This window comes from Fundulus heteroclitus, chromosome 1, assembly GCF_011125445.2.
Source record: "Fundulus heteroclitus isolate FHET01 chromosome 1, MU-UCD_Fhet_4.1, whole genome shotgun sequence".
NCBI classification, from domain to species: domain Eukaryota; kingdom Metazoa; phylum Chordata; class Actinopteri; order Cyprinodontiformes; family Fundulidae; genus Fundulus; species Fundulus heteroclitus.
In genome coordinates this window covers 25909986-25926913 of record NC_046361.1, presented here as the reverse complement: position 1 = coordinate 25926913, position 16928 = coordinate 25909986, and the positions used below count along the sequence as shown (strand labels likewise).

General features: G+C 40.7%; 1 protein-coding gene across 1 annotated transcript; it reads right to left on the bottom strand.

The window, feature by feature from the left end:
* Window positions 1-84: 84 nt before the first annotated feature.
* On the bottom strand, window positions 85-13058 carry LOC105927194 (ceramide synthase 5). The gene is made up of 10 exons (XM_012863842.3): window positions 12644-13058; window positions 10360-10462; window positions 10039-10169; window positions 8387-8444; window positions 6152-6202; window positions 5893-5985; window positions 2413-2541; window positions 2177-2283; window positions 1916-2072; window positions 85-660 (listed from the first exon to the last, which is right to left on the bottom strand). Exons 1-10 carry the CDS (start codon window positions 12820-12822, stop codon window positions 517-519), a joined length of 1152 nt encoding a protein of 383 aa, XP_012719296.2. The 5' UTR covers window positions 12823-13058; the 3' UTR covers window positions 85-516.
* Between the last annotated feature and the right edge of the window lie 3870 nt (window positions 13059-16928).

Below are 16928 nucleotides of genomic sequence, written 5' to 3'. Positions count from 1 at the left end.
TGAATACCTAGACCTGTTTTAGTTTAAACCTCAAAGCTGTCAAAACCGTCATCCACTACATAAAAGATGCAATACTAGAACCACTGGATTATTGCATTTATCTTTTTATCAAGAAAACTTTGGTATGTTTGACAATTGAAGTCAAAAGCACATGAGCGTATTTAGCTACAATATAACAAATACATTACAAGCAGTGATTTGTTTCACATCAGTTAAATACATAAACCGTTGGCAATAAGAAAATCTATTTACATGCATAAAGCATTGTAAGCAGTTCTTCAGTCGCTGCCATTCTCAAACATATTTTTGTATTTGTGAGAAAAACCGCAGATGTAAACATTTCAGGGGCCCCGAGGCTTTGTACTAACCATGGAATTTGACATCTTGGCACACGTCTTAGGAAGAGAAATCAAAGTTCACTGTATTAAAGTGTAGAGTGAGTCTCACTCATTTATAGTTGAAAAAATATGACTGGAATAAAGGGCCCCCGCTCCCCCCCCCCCCCCTCCTCTCCTCTCAGTGGTCATGAGTTTCTCCATTAAGGACATTTGTATTACTACTGTCCCTCAGTTTGGAGGTTTGACACGAGTTTTTACTGCCATTGGAGGAAATGTCCTCATCCGTGCTGGTCTCTATGTCGCTGCGATCGTCTTTTGACACCTGCAAACAACAGAAACAAGACGCTTTAATGTTTAAAAAGCGTGAGACGCCTATATTCATGCCACAATATTGATACAGGGGTTGGCAAGTGATAAACACTCGGTGAAAACCTTTCACTCTACCTCTACCAAACTTTATACCCCTAAAGAAAATGGATGTCAACCTAATGTAAACTTACTATAAATTAATCTGCAAATGGAGAAAGTATGGCACCAATATTCCAACACTTGGCTATCAACTTAGACAAGAAGAACAAAGATTTCTAGAGTGATTCTTTTCAAGCTGTATGCAAACGAAATTTCTTTCTGTGCATACAAAATGACAATAAAGATATCTATCTATCTAAACATCTGAGAGGAGGCCAAGAGGCCCCTGGTAGCTCTGGAGCAGCTGCAGAGATCCACAGTTTACATAAGAGAATCTGTTTATAAGACAGCTATTATGCGCTCCACAAATCTGGCCTTTCGGTAAGAGACATAAGACCAAAAAGCCGAAAGGCGTGTAAGATACAAAGCAAACACAGAGAAGAAGATGCTCTGGTCAGAAACTTATTTTGAGTCCTTGTGTGTGTATATATATATATATATATATATATATATATATATATATATATATATATATATATATATATATATATATATATATATATATATATATATATATATATATATAGTGTTACATGAGGCACTGTCATCCCTTTGAATCATCCCCATGGTGCAACACGGCAGTGGCAGCGTCATGCTGTGGGGATACAGAGATGATGCTAAATACAGGACAAACCTGGACGAAAACCTGTCACAGGCACCAAAAGACCTGAGACTTGGGCTGAGGTTCACCTTCTATTAGGACAACTGCCCTAAACCTACAGCCAGAGCTAGAAATCAAATGGCTCAGATAAAAATCATTCTCCATCAAAGACTGAGTTTGGACTATTTTCAAATAAAGTAACGGGCAGATATTTCCGTCAAGATGTGCAAAGACGGCAGAGACATGCCCCAAAAGATTTACAGCTGTGACTGCAGAGAAAGACGTTTAATCGAAGACTTCAAACGATGCACAAAACACTTCAAAGTTACATATGTAAAAAGCATGAATCTGTTTTGCCTTTTCTCCCCACTACTACTACTTAGTGTTAGTTTGTCAAATGAAATGTGCCGATGTGTGTGGCTGTAAAGTGATGGCTTGTGAAAAAAACTGCAAGGAGAATTGAACTTTTGCAATTCACTGCAGCTGCTGTGTGAGGCTGGAGACAAACCTTTCCCTTGAAGATGGCTTTGACAGCAATGCGAGCGATGAGGTAGAACCAGATAATGTGAAGAGCCTGCAGTACCAGCAGTAACCCGTTTATCAGCCACCAGGCCTGATACGGCCCAATAATCTGCCAGCTTTCAACCAGCACGCTGTGAACAACCCTACAAGGAAAACACACCAAGTATTTAGGAAATGCATTTAATGTTTTTTTTAAATTTTATTTTTTTAAAGTTTTTATTTTCTACGTGTCTTGATAAACTCTCACCAGAAAGGAAAGATGACGAGTCGAGTGAAGAAAAAGATTATGCTGAACACCACAAACATGGTGTCGCAGAGCCTTTGGTACTTGGCATAGTTGGCCAACTTGGCGGCCTTTGAGAAATAAGAAAAAAATAAATAAAAAAACAATTCACAGCTCTCGGGAATTAATAACACAACTCAAAGTCTTTCTTTCTGAGTCAACAGCAAACTTGCATTGCAGCTGACGGTGCATTTATTTACCTCGAGGAAGATATCCGACGCGTCGTGCACACACATGACCAAAGTGCCAGCTCTGAGCATGTTGTTGCCATAAGAGATCGTGATGAGGAATATGGTGGCCAGGTGGTGGACAAGCATGATCATGAAATCCTGCCATGGACACAATGAGGCAAAATTACAGAGCAAGAGATTAGAATACAGGGACCAATAAGAAAATTCACGATATTCACTTCTGAATATTGCTATAACAACAGGCTGGGTTATGAGGCTGTATGAGTCAGCACTTATACAACTAAGACTTTTTCAATCCATAAAGGAAATAAAACTGTTGGAGAATATAACTGATTAAAAGTTAATGCAATTTGATGCTGTGTTTTTACTTGTTTGGAAAATCTCCTGTACCGGTCCTACTAGCAGACTTTAGAGCAATGTCTTGTGCACAGGACGTACATTCTTATTTTATTTTTATTATACTAAGAAGCTTGAGGATTGTTCATATTTTAAGCATTATCCCTAAAATCTCTAGATCATTCTCCAAAAGATATTTTCTCAAACACCTTTGTTCTCTCTGATGCTGCAGCCCCTCCTGGTGGTTGCAGAGGGAATTGCACTCCACCACTTGTTCAAAATGTTCACAATATATTTTTCAGGAAATAAAACTTTTCTCTGACTGTTGGCTAGGATGTTAGGTAGGTGAACACACATGTATCCATCTTTGTCTTAGAGTCATCTTAAATTTATATATAGCCTATTTCATTTTTCATGTGTAAATAAAAATGTCAGATATTTGAAGGAACCTAAAATAAAGCTGGTGATAGATTACAACACAGTCTGATGCACAAAAATTATGTCTAAAAAAGGTAATAAACATCAAATCACCTTATCTGTTGGCAACCCCTGCAGCTGCTAATGTCTACATAAAATATTCTACCACTGGAGAAATGCTGCCAATCACCAAGGGCCTGATGTAGGATGTGGGCTGCTAGGCTAAAATTGGTTTTGGCGTCCTACCCTCACCACTAGCTTTTATGCAAAGAACAACATAAATTATAGTTTGATACACATAATATTTTAAGTTTTTAGAGCTTGCCCACTTAGAAGTTTTTCCCCAAAATGTCTCTCTTAAAGACTTCCTTATAAATACGGCCAAAATTCTAGGAATGTTTTTACAACAAAAGCATCCAAAACGCTACAGTAACACATACCAGAGGGACGTTTAGAATAGCAAATTAAACCAAGATTTAAACCAAGATTTTCCAGATATCCTGGCTGAATTAATCCACGACTCAGTTTCACACGAGCAGAAGCACAAAAAAACAGATTCATTCTGTGCAGCTAGCCTATTTGCTGCGGACCAGGCTAACAGCCAGACTTAGTTAATTCCCATTTATTCAGTCAGTGATCACTCAGTCAATTACTATTATTTTAATAACATGATGGAAGCCTATACCATTATTAACTCTATAATTATCCATGTGGGCATTGTTGCATTTCGATTGCGTTTTTGAAGACTGCCGTTTTTAAATTTGACAGAGGCCCTTAATAGAATATTGCATGTGTTTAGGAGATTAGACAAATGGCCGATAAAGAAGGAAATGTGAACAATGGCGTCGGCGTTGGCTTCACTCTACTCCCCCCCCCCCAATTTGTGCCGTTTGTATTAGAAAAGTATCGTTTGCATTGCGAACCTTTAAACCGCTCCTGAGCGCACCTTTACATGGGGACAACATGTAAATCCCTCACTCTATTCGCCTGCTTCACGTTCGGTGTAAAGGTACCTTTACACCATTTTCTGCGACCTATCAGATTCTGTGACTCTACTGGGCGATGTTTCGCTGACTCCTACACAACAATTGCCCATCAGGAGCACAGACTCTATGCAATCTCATAGGACCAATAGGAAGAAAACTATACAAAGTATGAAAGGCCCAGTGACTTAACAACTGTTAAGGGAAAGAATGTTTTCATATTGTTAAATATAACTTATCATGAATAGGTAACATCATTGTATATCAGTATATCACTTATCCTACATTAACTTCTTTCAATTTGTTTTGGATTCTATGCTTAATGCTTTTAAACGCAAACAATGTTTGTAATAATCATTAATGCCACTATTAAAATCTGATATAAAAAGGTGGACATTGTTTTGCAAAGGCTGTCTCCTTAAAAAAATTTAATCTACAATAATGCAGGCCACTTTTACGGGGTAAAGAACCTGGGAGAACCGCAACTGGATGTGGTTAATTCTTTACAATCCCTGCTACTGTTTTTCTTTCAGGAGTTATTGAGGACTTTATAGAAACGGCGCCCTCTAAAGTCACAGAACCTGAAAGGTGAAAGAAAATTGTGTAACCCTTGTTATATAACCCCTTGTTATACAAGTAGCTCCAAAAATCACAAAAATCCCAGCTCCAAAAATCACATGTCTTCATTCATGTTCGCGGCACTCTTTCCATTCTTGAGTGTGATGTGCTTCGATTCCTCATAAGCCTCCATCAAAAGATGTTGCTCGCTCGGTATGAAGTATGGCGCACACAACTCAGGGAATCATCAGGGAATCTGTGATCGACCTCAGTCTCTTAAAGAAAGCTGGAGATGCGCATTTGTCGCAATTACTTAAACTTGGCTTGACATAGTCGCGCCTCCTGAGCCTGGTTTGGCCTTCATGACACGGACAAAGCCAGGATGCACTGATCACACTGGGTCAAGCCTAGCTTTATCGCTTATCCTAGATTTGTAAACCCTGCTATTGTGAAACAGCTCTCAGGTATTTATGTGGTGATGTGATGTAACAGTTGCTTCAATAAACAAAAAAAAAGCAGGAAGCATGCAATTAAACATGCCTTCGTTACACTTGACGGGCAAAAAATCAGTAGGATTTTTGTGTATTGGTTATGTACACAAAGATCCAACAAATTGACATAATTCATCTAATATGCACTCAGTATTTTCAGTTTCCTGGGGCCTCCAAAGTCCAGGGCCACATGCTTCTGCTCATGAAAGCCCTTGCTAATGTACAACTCAGCCAAGTTATCCGAGGAAGAAAAAAAAACACATTTTCTGTCCCACCATCACAAACAGACATGTGTAGGAAGCTGAGCTGTACAGGTACTTTAACTACATCTGTGTGCTTTGTCCCCGTAAGACGAACAGGAAGGTTTTCAGTAACAATCACTCCAGGGGATTTGACAGAAAATAAAAAGGATGGATATGAGGAAAATCCCATCATGGCCACTGTTCAGTATGGTGGAGGTTCTTTAATACTGTGGGACTGTTTCTCCTCTAAAGGGCGGCATTTGAAAATACAGAACAGCTTAAATAAAAATCTGTACAAATCCCTTGTACAAGAACCGGGACCAAATACTGGTAGCATTTGACATTGTGACACGGATACAAACGATATAAATGATGATAAGTAAGCAAAGTATAAAAAAAAAAACACCTTTAGTTACAGTATGAGAAATTAAAAGAGTCCATCAACGTTGGTTCTTGACTCACCTTCCGTTTAATGTCTGTGAACTGGGACACCATCAGAGACCAATAGAAAGCCAGCTCAGCAACATAGTAATTGTATTGTCCAGGACTTAGAGGCTTTGTGAAGGAAAGAAAACAAAACTTTAGTAAATATGCAACCATGATAACCTAGAAACAACATGGTGCTGGACTGCTTAAAGTAACACCGTGAGAAAAAAAAAAAAAAAAAAAAAGTGTACAAAATGTGACACTTAAGCAGTTAGTTGAAAATAAAACATCTCACCTGAAATGGGTAGTTGTACCAACATTGCCTGGTATCCCACATCCAAGGTGACTGACAGAGGAAGATTAAATACAAACAATTAAAGGATATGGAGGATCCAAACATACATTATGATGCTAAATGTTGATATTGCTTCACAAGACTAACTTAGGACACAACTGAGGGCATCCTTTGTTTTTTCTACAAAAACATACAATATACAAGAACTTCCAAAAGTATTTATACATGTACGTTTTCCTTTTGCCTGTGGTACAACTGCAAGTTGTATCATGCAAGAGCCTCCAACGACCCAGGACAGGGACGGGTGGGTCGTTGATTTGCATCTGAGTAGGAATGTGCCGAGACGGATGGGCCTCCGCGAGCTTAAAAACAGCAGCGCTCGACCTACAGGTTGCTCAAGTGTGAACCGCCAAAACTGACAAAGACTTCTGGAAGAGTGTCGAAATGTTTTCAGAAAACCTGAGCGAAAGTCTGGTTGCCTCCGAAATGAAGCCTGCTTGCTGTTGCGATGACCCGGATAACTGAGAATTAGCACAAGCATACCGGTTGCGTGTATTTTATTGGGATTGTATGCGATAGAGCAACACAAAACAAATCTATACAGTGCGCTTGTATTTACCTCCCCGGGTCCATACTTTCCAGAGCCACATATTGCTGCAGCAAGCCTTTTGGGGTATACTTTGACTAACTTTGCTAGAAAAAGAAATCTTTCCACATTCTTTTTAAAGCTTATTGGGATTGGTGGGAGAGCATTTTCGAACATCAGTTAAGCCCTGCCACACATTCCTATCTTGATTCAAGTCTAAAATCTCATTGTGCCATTTCAACACATGAAAACGTTTCGCTCTAAGCCCTTATAGTGCAAATCTGGCTGTAGCTTCATCGTCCTGCTGAACGTGAACCTCAGCCCCAATGCCAAAGGTTTTGCAGCCTGTAAGAGATCTTCTCCCAGTATTATCCTGTATTTAGCTACACACACCTTCCCTCTGACTTTAGTCAATTTATCAGTCCCTGCCAAACAAAAGCATTCCCATAGCGTAATGTTAGCCTCGTGAGACCATCCTGATCTCGCAAGCTTTCAAGGTTTCACTCGCAGATCAGTCTGGCTACTTTCCGTTAAAGAAAATTTGGAGCAGTTCACCAAACGAACGTCCAATCAGCGTTGGCTTTGAGGCGGGTTGAAGTGTGACGCAACGAGAAGCGCGACAGTTCAGTCTAAAGAACATGGCGGCTTCAGCCGATGAAACTAGCGTTAGCGTGGCTATCGAGCAAGTTTTATCGGAATTACAGAGTATTTCTTTGCTGAGCTAACGAGCCTTTACCTGCAGCAGCAAGAGTAGCTTGGCTTGTGGTTGTGTTTTCGTCGTCGCTCTGTTAGTACGTCATGTGCTTCGTTGATCTGATTGGTTTATTTGGCCCATCTATCACCAACATAGGCCAATCAGCTAACCAGTATTTTCGCCCCTTCCCAAAATTACTTTAACGGAAGGTTTCCAGATGGATATGCGGAGCAAATCTATCTGGCGGAGTCAGGTTAGCGTAATGTAGCCATCACCGTGCATCAATGTGGATTTGCATTCAAGTGTTAGTTGAATGCATCCCCCCCCCCCCCCCATGTTTGCTGAGTCTAATACAAGACTTATAGCAAAGACTACAAAAGGGACTTCTACAAAATGTGTGGCGTGCACAACTAAAAGTCATTACAAAGTCGGCCAGGAAACAGAAATCTATTCTCTCAGCCAGGGCTTGGAGACGATGGACGTCTTTTTTTCCTATTAGTGCCAGTTATGAGGCCGTAGGAACTTTTTTACCTTGTAGTGTCCAACACCATTTTGTGATTGGTCAAGCAGCTGTGGTTACTGTGGAAAAGGGGATATGTCCTTTCATTACCACTTCTACCGTCTCTCCATCCCAGGGGTCCTGCCCTTTAGTTTCTCCCACCCGAGTTGTGGATATCTGCATCTTGGCTTGGCTGTATCTCACATTAATGCTCTCTTTGCCTGGCATGTCAGTCGGCCATGTTTTTGGTAGGCTTGCAGTTTATTTATTGTGGTTCCTGCATGCCACACATCTCAGGTTTGTATTTATAATGTCATATGTTTAAAAGCATGTGGTATTTTGCTTCCTCCTCACCAATATGCTCTACAGTGTGCCGGTGTGTACGCTGGTTTGCGATTTTAACGTGATAACATCGCAATAAGGTTGTTTGGAAGAAGCTGTCGTAGCTGAACTTACCACCCACAAATGGCGAATGGCATAGATAAAAACCCCCAGGTAAAAGGTGAATCTCCACCTGCAGTCAGTAACAAAAAAAAAAAAGAAAGGAAAACACTGCAATAAGAAAATATGTAAAATGTATGTATGGAAAATCTCGCCTATGTAACTTGAGGAGGTCAGCTCCATCGCTGAATGGGTCATGTGACCTAGAGCGCCGCTCTTGATCACATGACCTTAAGGTTACGGCACTCTGAGTAACAACAAACAAATATGACACATACGTAATCAGATATATTTTTGGTTGGCCTTGCCTTTACAAGTAACTTTATGACTTCACAATCTGCTGGTCCAAACTGGCCTGCTATCAGATCCAGAAAATGAAAGGAGACCGTTTAATTTCACGACAGCGCAGTGTTGCCTTTGGCCTTCCGGGGTACTAAACCTGGAAGTTACAGGTCTAGCACCACTAGTGGCTAAAGGTTACACAGTGCTGCTTTAAACATCACTACTAAATATCTATCCACTAATTGCTAAAGAATGTTAGATCTTCGAGTTTGAACCTTTTACGTCGCACTCAGAGAGAAAGTAGATTAAAAGAGAAACAAGCATCATTAGGAAACGTCGGTGAATCAGAAACCCACTGATCCAGAAGCCTGCACAAATATATAATATGCAGTTTTTATGATATTATGCAAATAATATCATAAAGATCCCCTGCTCACTTTAAAGCATGGTGTTCGATCTGTGATGCTGTGGGCTACTCCCATTATGCCCAGGACCCTTGTTACAGAGCCTGACGTCATGGACTCTTTGAAGTAGCAAGATGATTTTTAACAACTAAATGGTGGCATCTGCTTGAAAAACTGAAAATAGGTCATTATTGCTGTCTTTCAGGTGGACAGTAATCCACTAATGTGGCCAAACAAACACAGAAATTGTGAGCCGAACAGAGAAGTAGTTTAGAGGGGAGTCAAAATATCTGAAGGGAGCGCCATGTATGACCCAACCTTGTGAAATATTGTAGCAGAGGAATGAGTGCTGCCTGTTAGCAAAAGATGGGTTAGAAAAAGTAAAAACCACAGGGGGGGCAATAAGGGTCCATCTAGTTAAGACCAATGAATTATTACTTACCCCTTTAATAAATGTACTAATTTAAAGTTAGATTTGTTCCCCTCCTCTTTTTTAGACAGAGATATTACAATTAGTGTTGCGCCGATGCCATTTTATGGCCCCGATACCCATACCTGGCTGTGCAGTATTGGCCGATACTGATACCATCTGTTTGAAATTGATGTGTGTGTGTGTGTGTGTGTGTATATATGAAGAACTGCATACTTCTTTTAAACCTGGAGTTTTGGCTCTCAAATGCCAAAATAGTGCAACTTTCATGAACTTATATAACATGTATAACAGGAGTCGGGAGAGAGAAGGCTGCGTTCAAGTGACATACAAACATCTAAATGGTATCGGTGCCCTATTTGTTGGTACTCGCCGATACAGATGCCACCATTTCAGTGCTGGATCGGGGCCCCGTCCGATACTGGTACCGGTGCAACACTAACTACAATGGAAGATTAATATATTTTAAGGCTGTTTAGACATTTACAATAGAAGTGCAAGGTACTGTATATTTCCACGCTGCTAATGTCGCAGTCTTTCTTCACACCTACATGCTCTCACAGAACTTCTTCTTTACGCTGGGCCTGTCCTGGTTCCGGCGGATGCGAAACCATCTCTGGATTTTCCGTTCCTCCCAGTCCAGCTGCTTGGAGAGCCCCTCCAGTTGTCTCGCATCTGGACACTAAGGACGACAATTGCACAGTGACGCGGCTTTTCCTCCGAAGTGTCTGCTTGTGAAACCGCGGCGGTATTTCATACCACGAGAGGTGTTTACTGAACATATAATTTGGCCTGTGGCCCCATGTGCCGCCGCAATAACACTGCGCTGCAGAGTGTACAGAAACAACAGAACAAACACAGCCCTTATATACCGTGTTGGACTGATAGAGCCTCTCCAGGACAGCGTTGGGCTCAGCTCGCCGGGGCACTCCCCCCTGAATCTGAAGTATGTGGGCACAGGGTTTGGCCACCAGCCTGCGTACACACAGAGAGAGGGGCAAAAAAACCAGAGGGTGGGGACACACGTGTTTGGTATTAAAAGGAGACATTCAGCCAAAGAGAGAGGTTTAATCCCGCGGTACTTTACGTTACAGCTTTCTCAGAAACACAAGTTAGACAGGAATGGCTGCATTCGTCTAGGAGAGAGGGACAAATCGAGATAAAGGCTTTTAAAAAAAAAAAAAAAAAAAAAAAAAGGGAGAGACACAGGGACTCGTTAAACAGCCTGGAGAATGTAGCACCTATAGTCTACACAGAGTGTGATGTCTTGTCATGTGAGAGTATAGGAAACTGCGAGAAAAGACTCCAGCCAGAATACTAATGCGTGTCACAGGATCATCTGGTTGAGCTAGTCGCTGGTCGGGATGAAACCCAGAACATTATGACATGTCAGTGAGGTACATCTAGTTAATCTGGAATACTTTCAAAAGTCGTCGCCGAATGAGGCACTGATCTTTGCTTTTCACATTCAATTTCTGACTTTTACAGCTGCACAAGCTAGAAAATGCTGCATTTGCACAATCCACGTCTTTTTTTCCCCCCAAATTGTAACCAGCTTCGATTTGTGTCTATGTACGATTATGTCATTTTGTGGTTTTAAACAAATGTCATCTCAACGTTGCACTTCCAGCCTGGGATGGCCTGAGGCAAAAGGAGAACTTTGCAAGTGCTTAGGAACGCCAGCAATCCTGCGCGGCCGAATTGTGCTTTTATAGAACAGGTTTACAAATATTTCGGTCGCCAATGTCCTCGGGCTGCTGTTACGCCGCTTCCTGCGTTGCTATGCCTCTTTGCACGCCGAAGAAAAGATCATTTGTATGTCTAAGCGTGTGAAAATGAAGCAGAATTAGTGAAGGACTTACTGACCATCTGGTTATCAAAATTGAGTAACCCCCCCCAGGCTTCAGTTTCAAGCCTCCTGCATCCTGAGGTAACTCTCTGCCAGTGCTGAGTCGACAAGAGCGCCAATACTGGGGATGCATGCGATTAAAATGTCAAAATTAGGTCATTGTGGCAGTATTTAAGCACTAGCTGTGTGAATGTGGTAGCGCTGGCATGCGTGTGGCGTACAGGTGGGATATTAATGCTGTGACACAAAAAAACATCGCTGGAGAATTTCAAAAACAACCCCATTCAAAAACAACATGGGTGAGCTGCTGATCGTATGTTGCACGCTACGTTCTTAAAGTGCGCACAAAGCCGATGAAGCGTTATTTACCTAAAGCACTGCGTTTTCCTACGCCACTGACATTCAACATTGATAGACAATAGAGCTGACACGCGATCCAGATTCAGCTCAAATCAATCCAGTTCCTACAAGTAGCCTGCAGTCAAATGCAGAGCCAATCCCCATGCAGACCAGTTGTTTTTAATTAGAGTACAGTACAAAATCAGGTGACCATTAAAGGGCCTGAAAATGATCATTTAAAACATTAAAAAATGTGTAGGTTATCATAACAGAGTCATGTTTTTTAAAACTAAGCTATTCTCTAATCACTTCTAAAGCTTAACTTTATGGTTTTGCATTTCATTGCTTGCTTTGTAAGTGGATCTACAAGTCATTTATCTTTTGCTGCAGTTATTTGGAACCAAAAACGTATGATTTCCCCTTTCTATCCATCTTGTGCCAGAATCTACCAAAATGTGGAGCCTAAAAAATAAAATTGCTCTTAGGGCCTCTTCTAACCTTTGGCTTGCTTTGCTTTCAGCACAGCCACGTTTCAGGCAACATCTGAGCCATGTGAAATCATTTTTGTGTCATCTCACAGGAATGCTTGAAAAGGATGTTTACTAATTCATTACTTGTATCTTTTTTTTTTTTTTTTTTTTTTGAACACTTTGACATGTTGTCTTCTCACACAAAATGGAGAAGACAACATGTCTACAAGAAGTTTTTTCACTGTCCAGAAAATATGACTCATGGGTGCACATTCCAGAAAGCAGCAACTTTTTTTTTTTTTTTTTTGCGGCTACAGTTTCCATTTTGTTTTATTTTGGTCCTCTAAAGTTTCTACGTAAGCTGTAACAGAGCCGCGGGGCTCTCGAACAGAGCAAAGCGCGAGCAAAAAAAAAAAAAAGAAAAAAAAAAAAAGGAAGAGAGACCTATTATAAGAAAACAAACAGAGCCGAAACAGTAAAACAAGCCGAGAAGCTCACCTTTCAAACAGCAGCCGGAGCAGCGAAACCCCCACCGCCAAAGGGAAGGCATGGTAGAGCATATGCTGCAGCCTGGGGTACTCCACTCCAGCTGGAGGGTGCTCGAGGTCTGCCCACGACACATTTTCGGGAAGCCAGAAGCTCTCACTCCAAATCCAGGCCGACACAGAAGAAGTCATCGGGGAGCAGAAAGCGGTAAAGCCGAAAGCAAACCAAAAAAGTTGTCGAGGAAGCGCTGTGTGCTGTGCGCGGCGCTGAGGTTAAACAGCATTACTCCTTCAGCTAAACTCTTAATGAGGAAACTGAACGTTGGACTTGTCTACTGCCCTGACAGGCTACACCCACCACTGTTTACGCGTGGAGGTAAATCCTGTTTGAGGGAGGAACAGCCTACAGCGGCAACAACCGCGTTTTAATTACGGCTCCGGGCCACTTAGGCTGTTTTAACTTTTACAGCCAATTAACTTTAGCGGCAGCCTCCTGGTTTTACGTTGTTCAGTGTTCAGCAACCAAAAAAAAAGTAAAAAAATAAATAAATAAATAAATAAATAAAAAAAGTATTTTTGCAGTGTATGTTTTAAATTTAGTAAAACATAAAGAGAAAAAACTTTTGTATTTTGTGTATGGATTTAAAGGGAACATATAACGTTTTTTTTAGTTCTTCTTTTTCACATTGAGACAATTTCTTTGTGGTCTATATAAAGTGGAACTGTAATGCTTTGGTCTGAAATCCTCATTAATTTTCCCCTTTTAACTTCTGTTCTGTGGTGTGTCTGAAAGCAACTCGTTTTTATAACGATTAAAGGAGCACCGAGCACACATTTTTAAACTCCAGAGTTTTTGAACAAGTTTGCCCCCTCTGGCAACAAGCTGAAATTACACTGTGTGTTGTGTATAAATCAGTCTGTTCAGGATTTCACGATTGTTATTTTTTGCAATCAAAATCACTGATTTTGTGGTGCTACTATTGAAATATTTCCAAGGAATTTTGTGTTATATTTTTCTAACTAAACTTGTAAAATGAGGTCCAGGGTTGGGAAACATTGGTCAAGTGCATGTGGGTCCATGCGTACTCTAAACTTCCTCGACAGGGCTGCTGATGGTTTGAGTTGAGAGTGGCATTCTCCTGGGAGTTGTCCGATCCCAACAAACCCATCAGCAAATACCTTATAAATGTCGAGGGCGGAGCTAGAGGGGGGCGGGGGGTTGGGGGCACTCGACACCCCCTAACATCTGATTAATAACAAAATTAAGATTTGAGCAATAAGGACTTAATACACTTTTTGAAACACAAAAGCATAAAGGTACGTTCATGATTTAAGTGAACAATGTGTATGGAGTGCCCTATGTAAAGACGTGATCAGGGGCAAATTAACGATCAGTTATGCAAACAATGAATTTCAGTGGACCCAGGGACGCCAGCGTTGATGCTGTGAACTGTGGCCTCAGCGCAGTGCGGTCAGCACAGAGCTGTAAAGTCAGGAAAAGGGCAGTAGAAATAAAAATAAAAAAATCCAAAACAGCCCCTTGAGTGGAGGCTGTGATCTACAGTTTGCCCAATGAAGCGCTTTGGAGGTCGTCAGACTAGTTAAAGCGCTATACAAGTACAAACTCTTGACGTTATGTTTTTAACAGAAACATGGTTAAATTAATTTCATTACGCACCTTTTCTGATAGAGTCGACTCCTCCAAACTACAATTTTTATTGTGAAAGCAGAAAGAAAAAGGAAAGGTGGAGGAGTGGCAGCATTGCTTTGTTATTCACTAAAGTGTAAGAAGGTGTTTTGGGGAAGAATTCGACTCTTGAATATTTGGCTCTCCAGGTAAAGCCCTGTTCTTGAATGTTTACAGGCCTCCTAAGGCCTCATTCAGCCAAAGGGACATCATAAGAAAACGCATCTTTAAGGACAATGCCATGCAAATTTTTATCCAAACTTCAATTTCAACTACTTCAACCTTATGCTGCAACTCACTAGATGAACTGGTAGATTACTTTCAGTCTAAAGTCTCAGATATCATTGACTGCATTGCTCCAATTTAAAGTGAAAATTGTTTCTGGGAAGAAAAAATCTCCATGGAGAAGTGCTCCAGCAGTTAGAAGTGAAAAAAGAGAGTGTCGAAATACACTCCAGGTTCACTATGACATCTATAAAGAGAGACTTTACAGATATAACTTAAAACTTAAAAATGCAAAGGAATCTTTCCTCTCTGAGATTATCAACAAAAACATTAATAATACTTGTGCTTTATTTGCCACGGTCAACAAGTTAACAAATCCCCCTGTGTCTGTGGTTTCGGAACTCCATTCCACCAAGGCGTGCGGTGAATTTGCTAACTTCTTTATTGAGAAAATCCTAAAGATTAGAGGATCAGTCTGCACATCCATATCAAGTTCAGAACCAAAGCTGTCACTAACTAGAACTTATCTTGACAAAATCTCCCAATTCAGCCAATTAAACTACAAAAGCTTAGAGGAAATCGTTCACCAGCTAAGTTCCTCCTCCTGCTGCCTCAATGTTCTACCCACAGCTTTCTTTAAGAAAGTCTTGCCTGTCATAACATCTGATTTGACTCAGATAATAAACACGTCCCTTCTGTCAGGTGTTTTCCCCCAGTTCCTAAAAACAGCAATTATCAAACCACTGCTGAAAAAGAACAATTTGGACAAACTACTTGTGCAGAACTACAGGCCCATCTCAAACCTTCCTTTTATCAGTTTCCATGCTCACCATAGTACAGAGACTGCCCTTGTCAAGGTGTTTAATGATATCCATACAAATGCAGACTGTGGAAGAACCATAGTGCTGGTATTATTGGAGCTCAGTACAGCATTCGATGCTGTCAATCAATCTATTCTGGTAGAACGCTTGGAAAACTGGGTCGGCCTTTCTGGCACAGTACTCGACTGGTTTAAATCCTCCTTAAAAGACAGGGACTTTTTTGTGTCAGTAGGTAACTTTATATCAGACATGACAAAAACACATGTGGGGTTCCCCAAGGGTCCATCTTGGGTCCCCTCCTATTCAGTATCTACATGCTCCCTCTTGCTCAGATCATAAAAAAAACATCAGCTACCATAACTATGCAGACGACACACAGCTCTACATCACCATGTCACCAGGTGACTATGAACCAGTTGAGGCACTGAGTAAATGCCTAGAAGAAATAAATGCATGGATGTGCCAAAATTTTCTTCAATTGAATAAAAACAAAACTGAAGTAATAATTTTTGGACCAATAGAGGAGAGATCAAAAGTTAGCACACAGCTTCAGTCGCTTCAGCTAAAAATCACTGATCAAGCCTGAAATCTGGGTGTAGTGATGGACTCAGACCTGAACCTCCAAAAGCATCTAAAGACAATTACAAGGTCGGCTTTCTACCACCTGAGGAACATTTCCAGGATTAAAGGACTAATGTCTCAGCAGGGTCTGAAAAAACGAATCCATGTGTTTATTTTTAGTCGAATTGATTACTGCAACGGTGTTTTCACAAGTCTGCCTAAAAAGTGATGAGACAACTGCAGATGATCCAGAACGCTGCTGCCCGCGTCCTCACTAAGACCAAGAAAGTAGAGCACATCACCCCAGTTCTAAAGTCCTTACACTGGCCCCCTGTATCTCAGAGACTTTAAAAGACTTCTGTTAGTCTATAAATCACTGAATGGCTTATCACCTAAATACATCACAGACTGGTTATCAGTGTATCAACCCTCCAGACCACTAAGGTCTTCTGGCTCCAGCCTACTCTGCATACCTAGAACCAGAACCAAACACAGAGAAGCAGCATTCAGTTTCTATGCTCCACTTATCTGGAAAAAACTTCCAGAAAAATGTAAAAGTGCTGAAAGCCTGAGTTATTTTAAATCAAGATTAAAAACACATTTGTTTAAGATTGCCTTTGACTGTTCCAGTTAAACTGTTTTACTGAAACGTTCAAGTTTGTTGTCCAACTGTTTTTAATATTTGCTTTAAGTTTCCATTTTTCCATGTTTTATTTTGTTTCGTTTTTTCTACATTTTATTCCAACTGGGTTTTATTCTGTTTTTATTTCCCTATATTTTAATCATGTGAAGCACTTTGCATTGTCTTTGTACTGCAATGTGCTATACAAATAAATTTGCCTTGCCTTACCTTCAGGAACCAGGCTGAAATCCACACTGAATTTATTAAAGGTTATGTTCTCTTACTGAGAGACAGAGTGGAGGGAAATAGAGGGGGATGTTGTACTTTCAGCCGGGGATAAATCGGACTAAGTTAGAAACAACATGAAACGTCAGACCTTTAC

Coding starts and splice junctions, on each gene's coding strand:
- LOC105927194 (XM_012863842.3), bottom strand. CDS start 12,822: ATGACTTCTTCTGTGTCGGCCTGGATTTGGAGTGAGAGCTTCTGGCTT. Junction 5,986..6,151: donor GGTACAACTACCCATTTCAG/GTGAGATGTTTT, acceptor TCCTTCACAAAG/CCTCTAAGTCCTGGACAATA. Junction 2,284..2,412: donor CGTCGGATATCTTCCTCGAG/GTAAATAAATGC, acceptor TATTTCTCAAAG/GCCGCCAAGTTGGCCAACTA.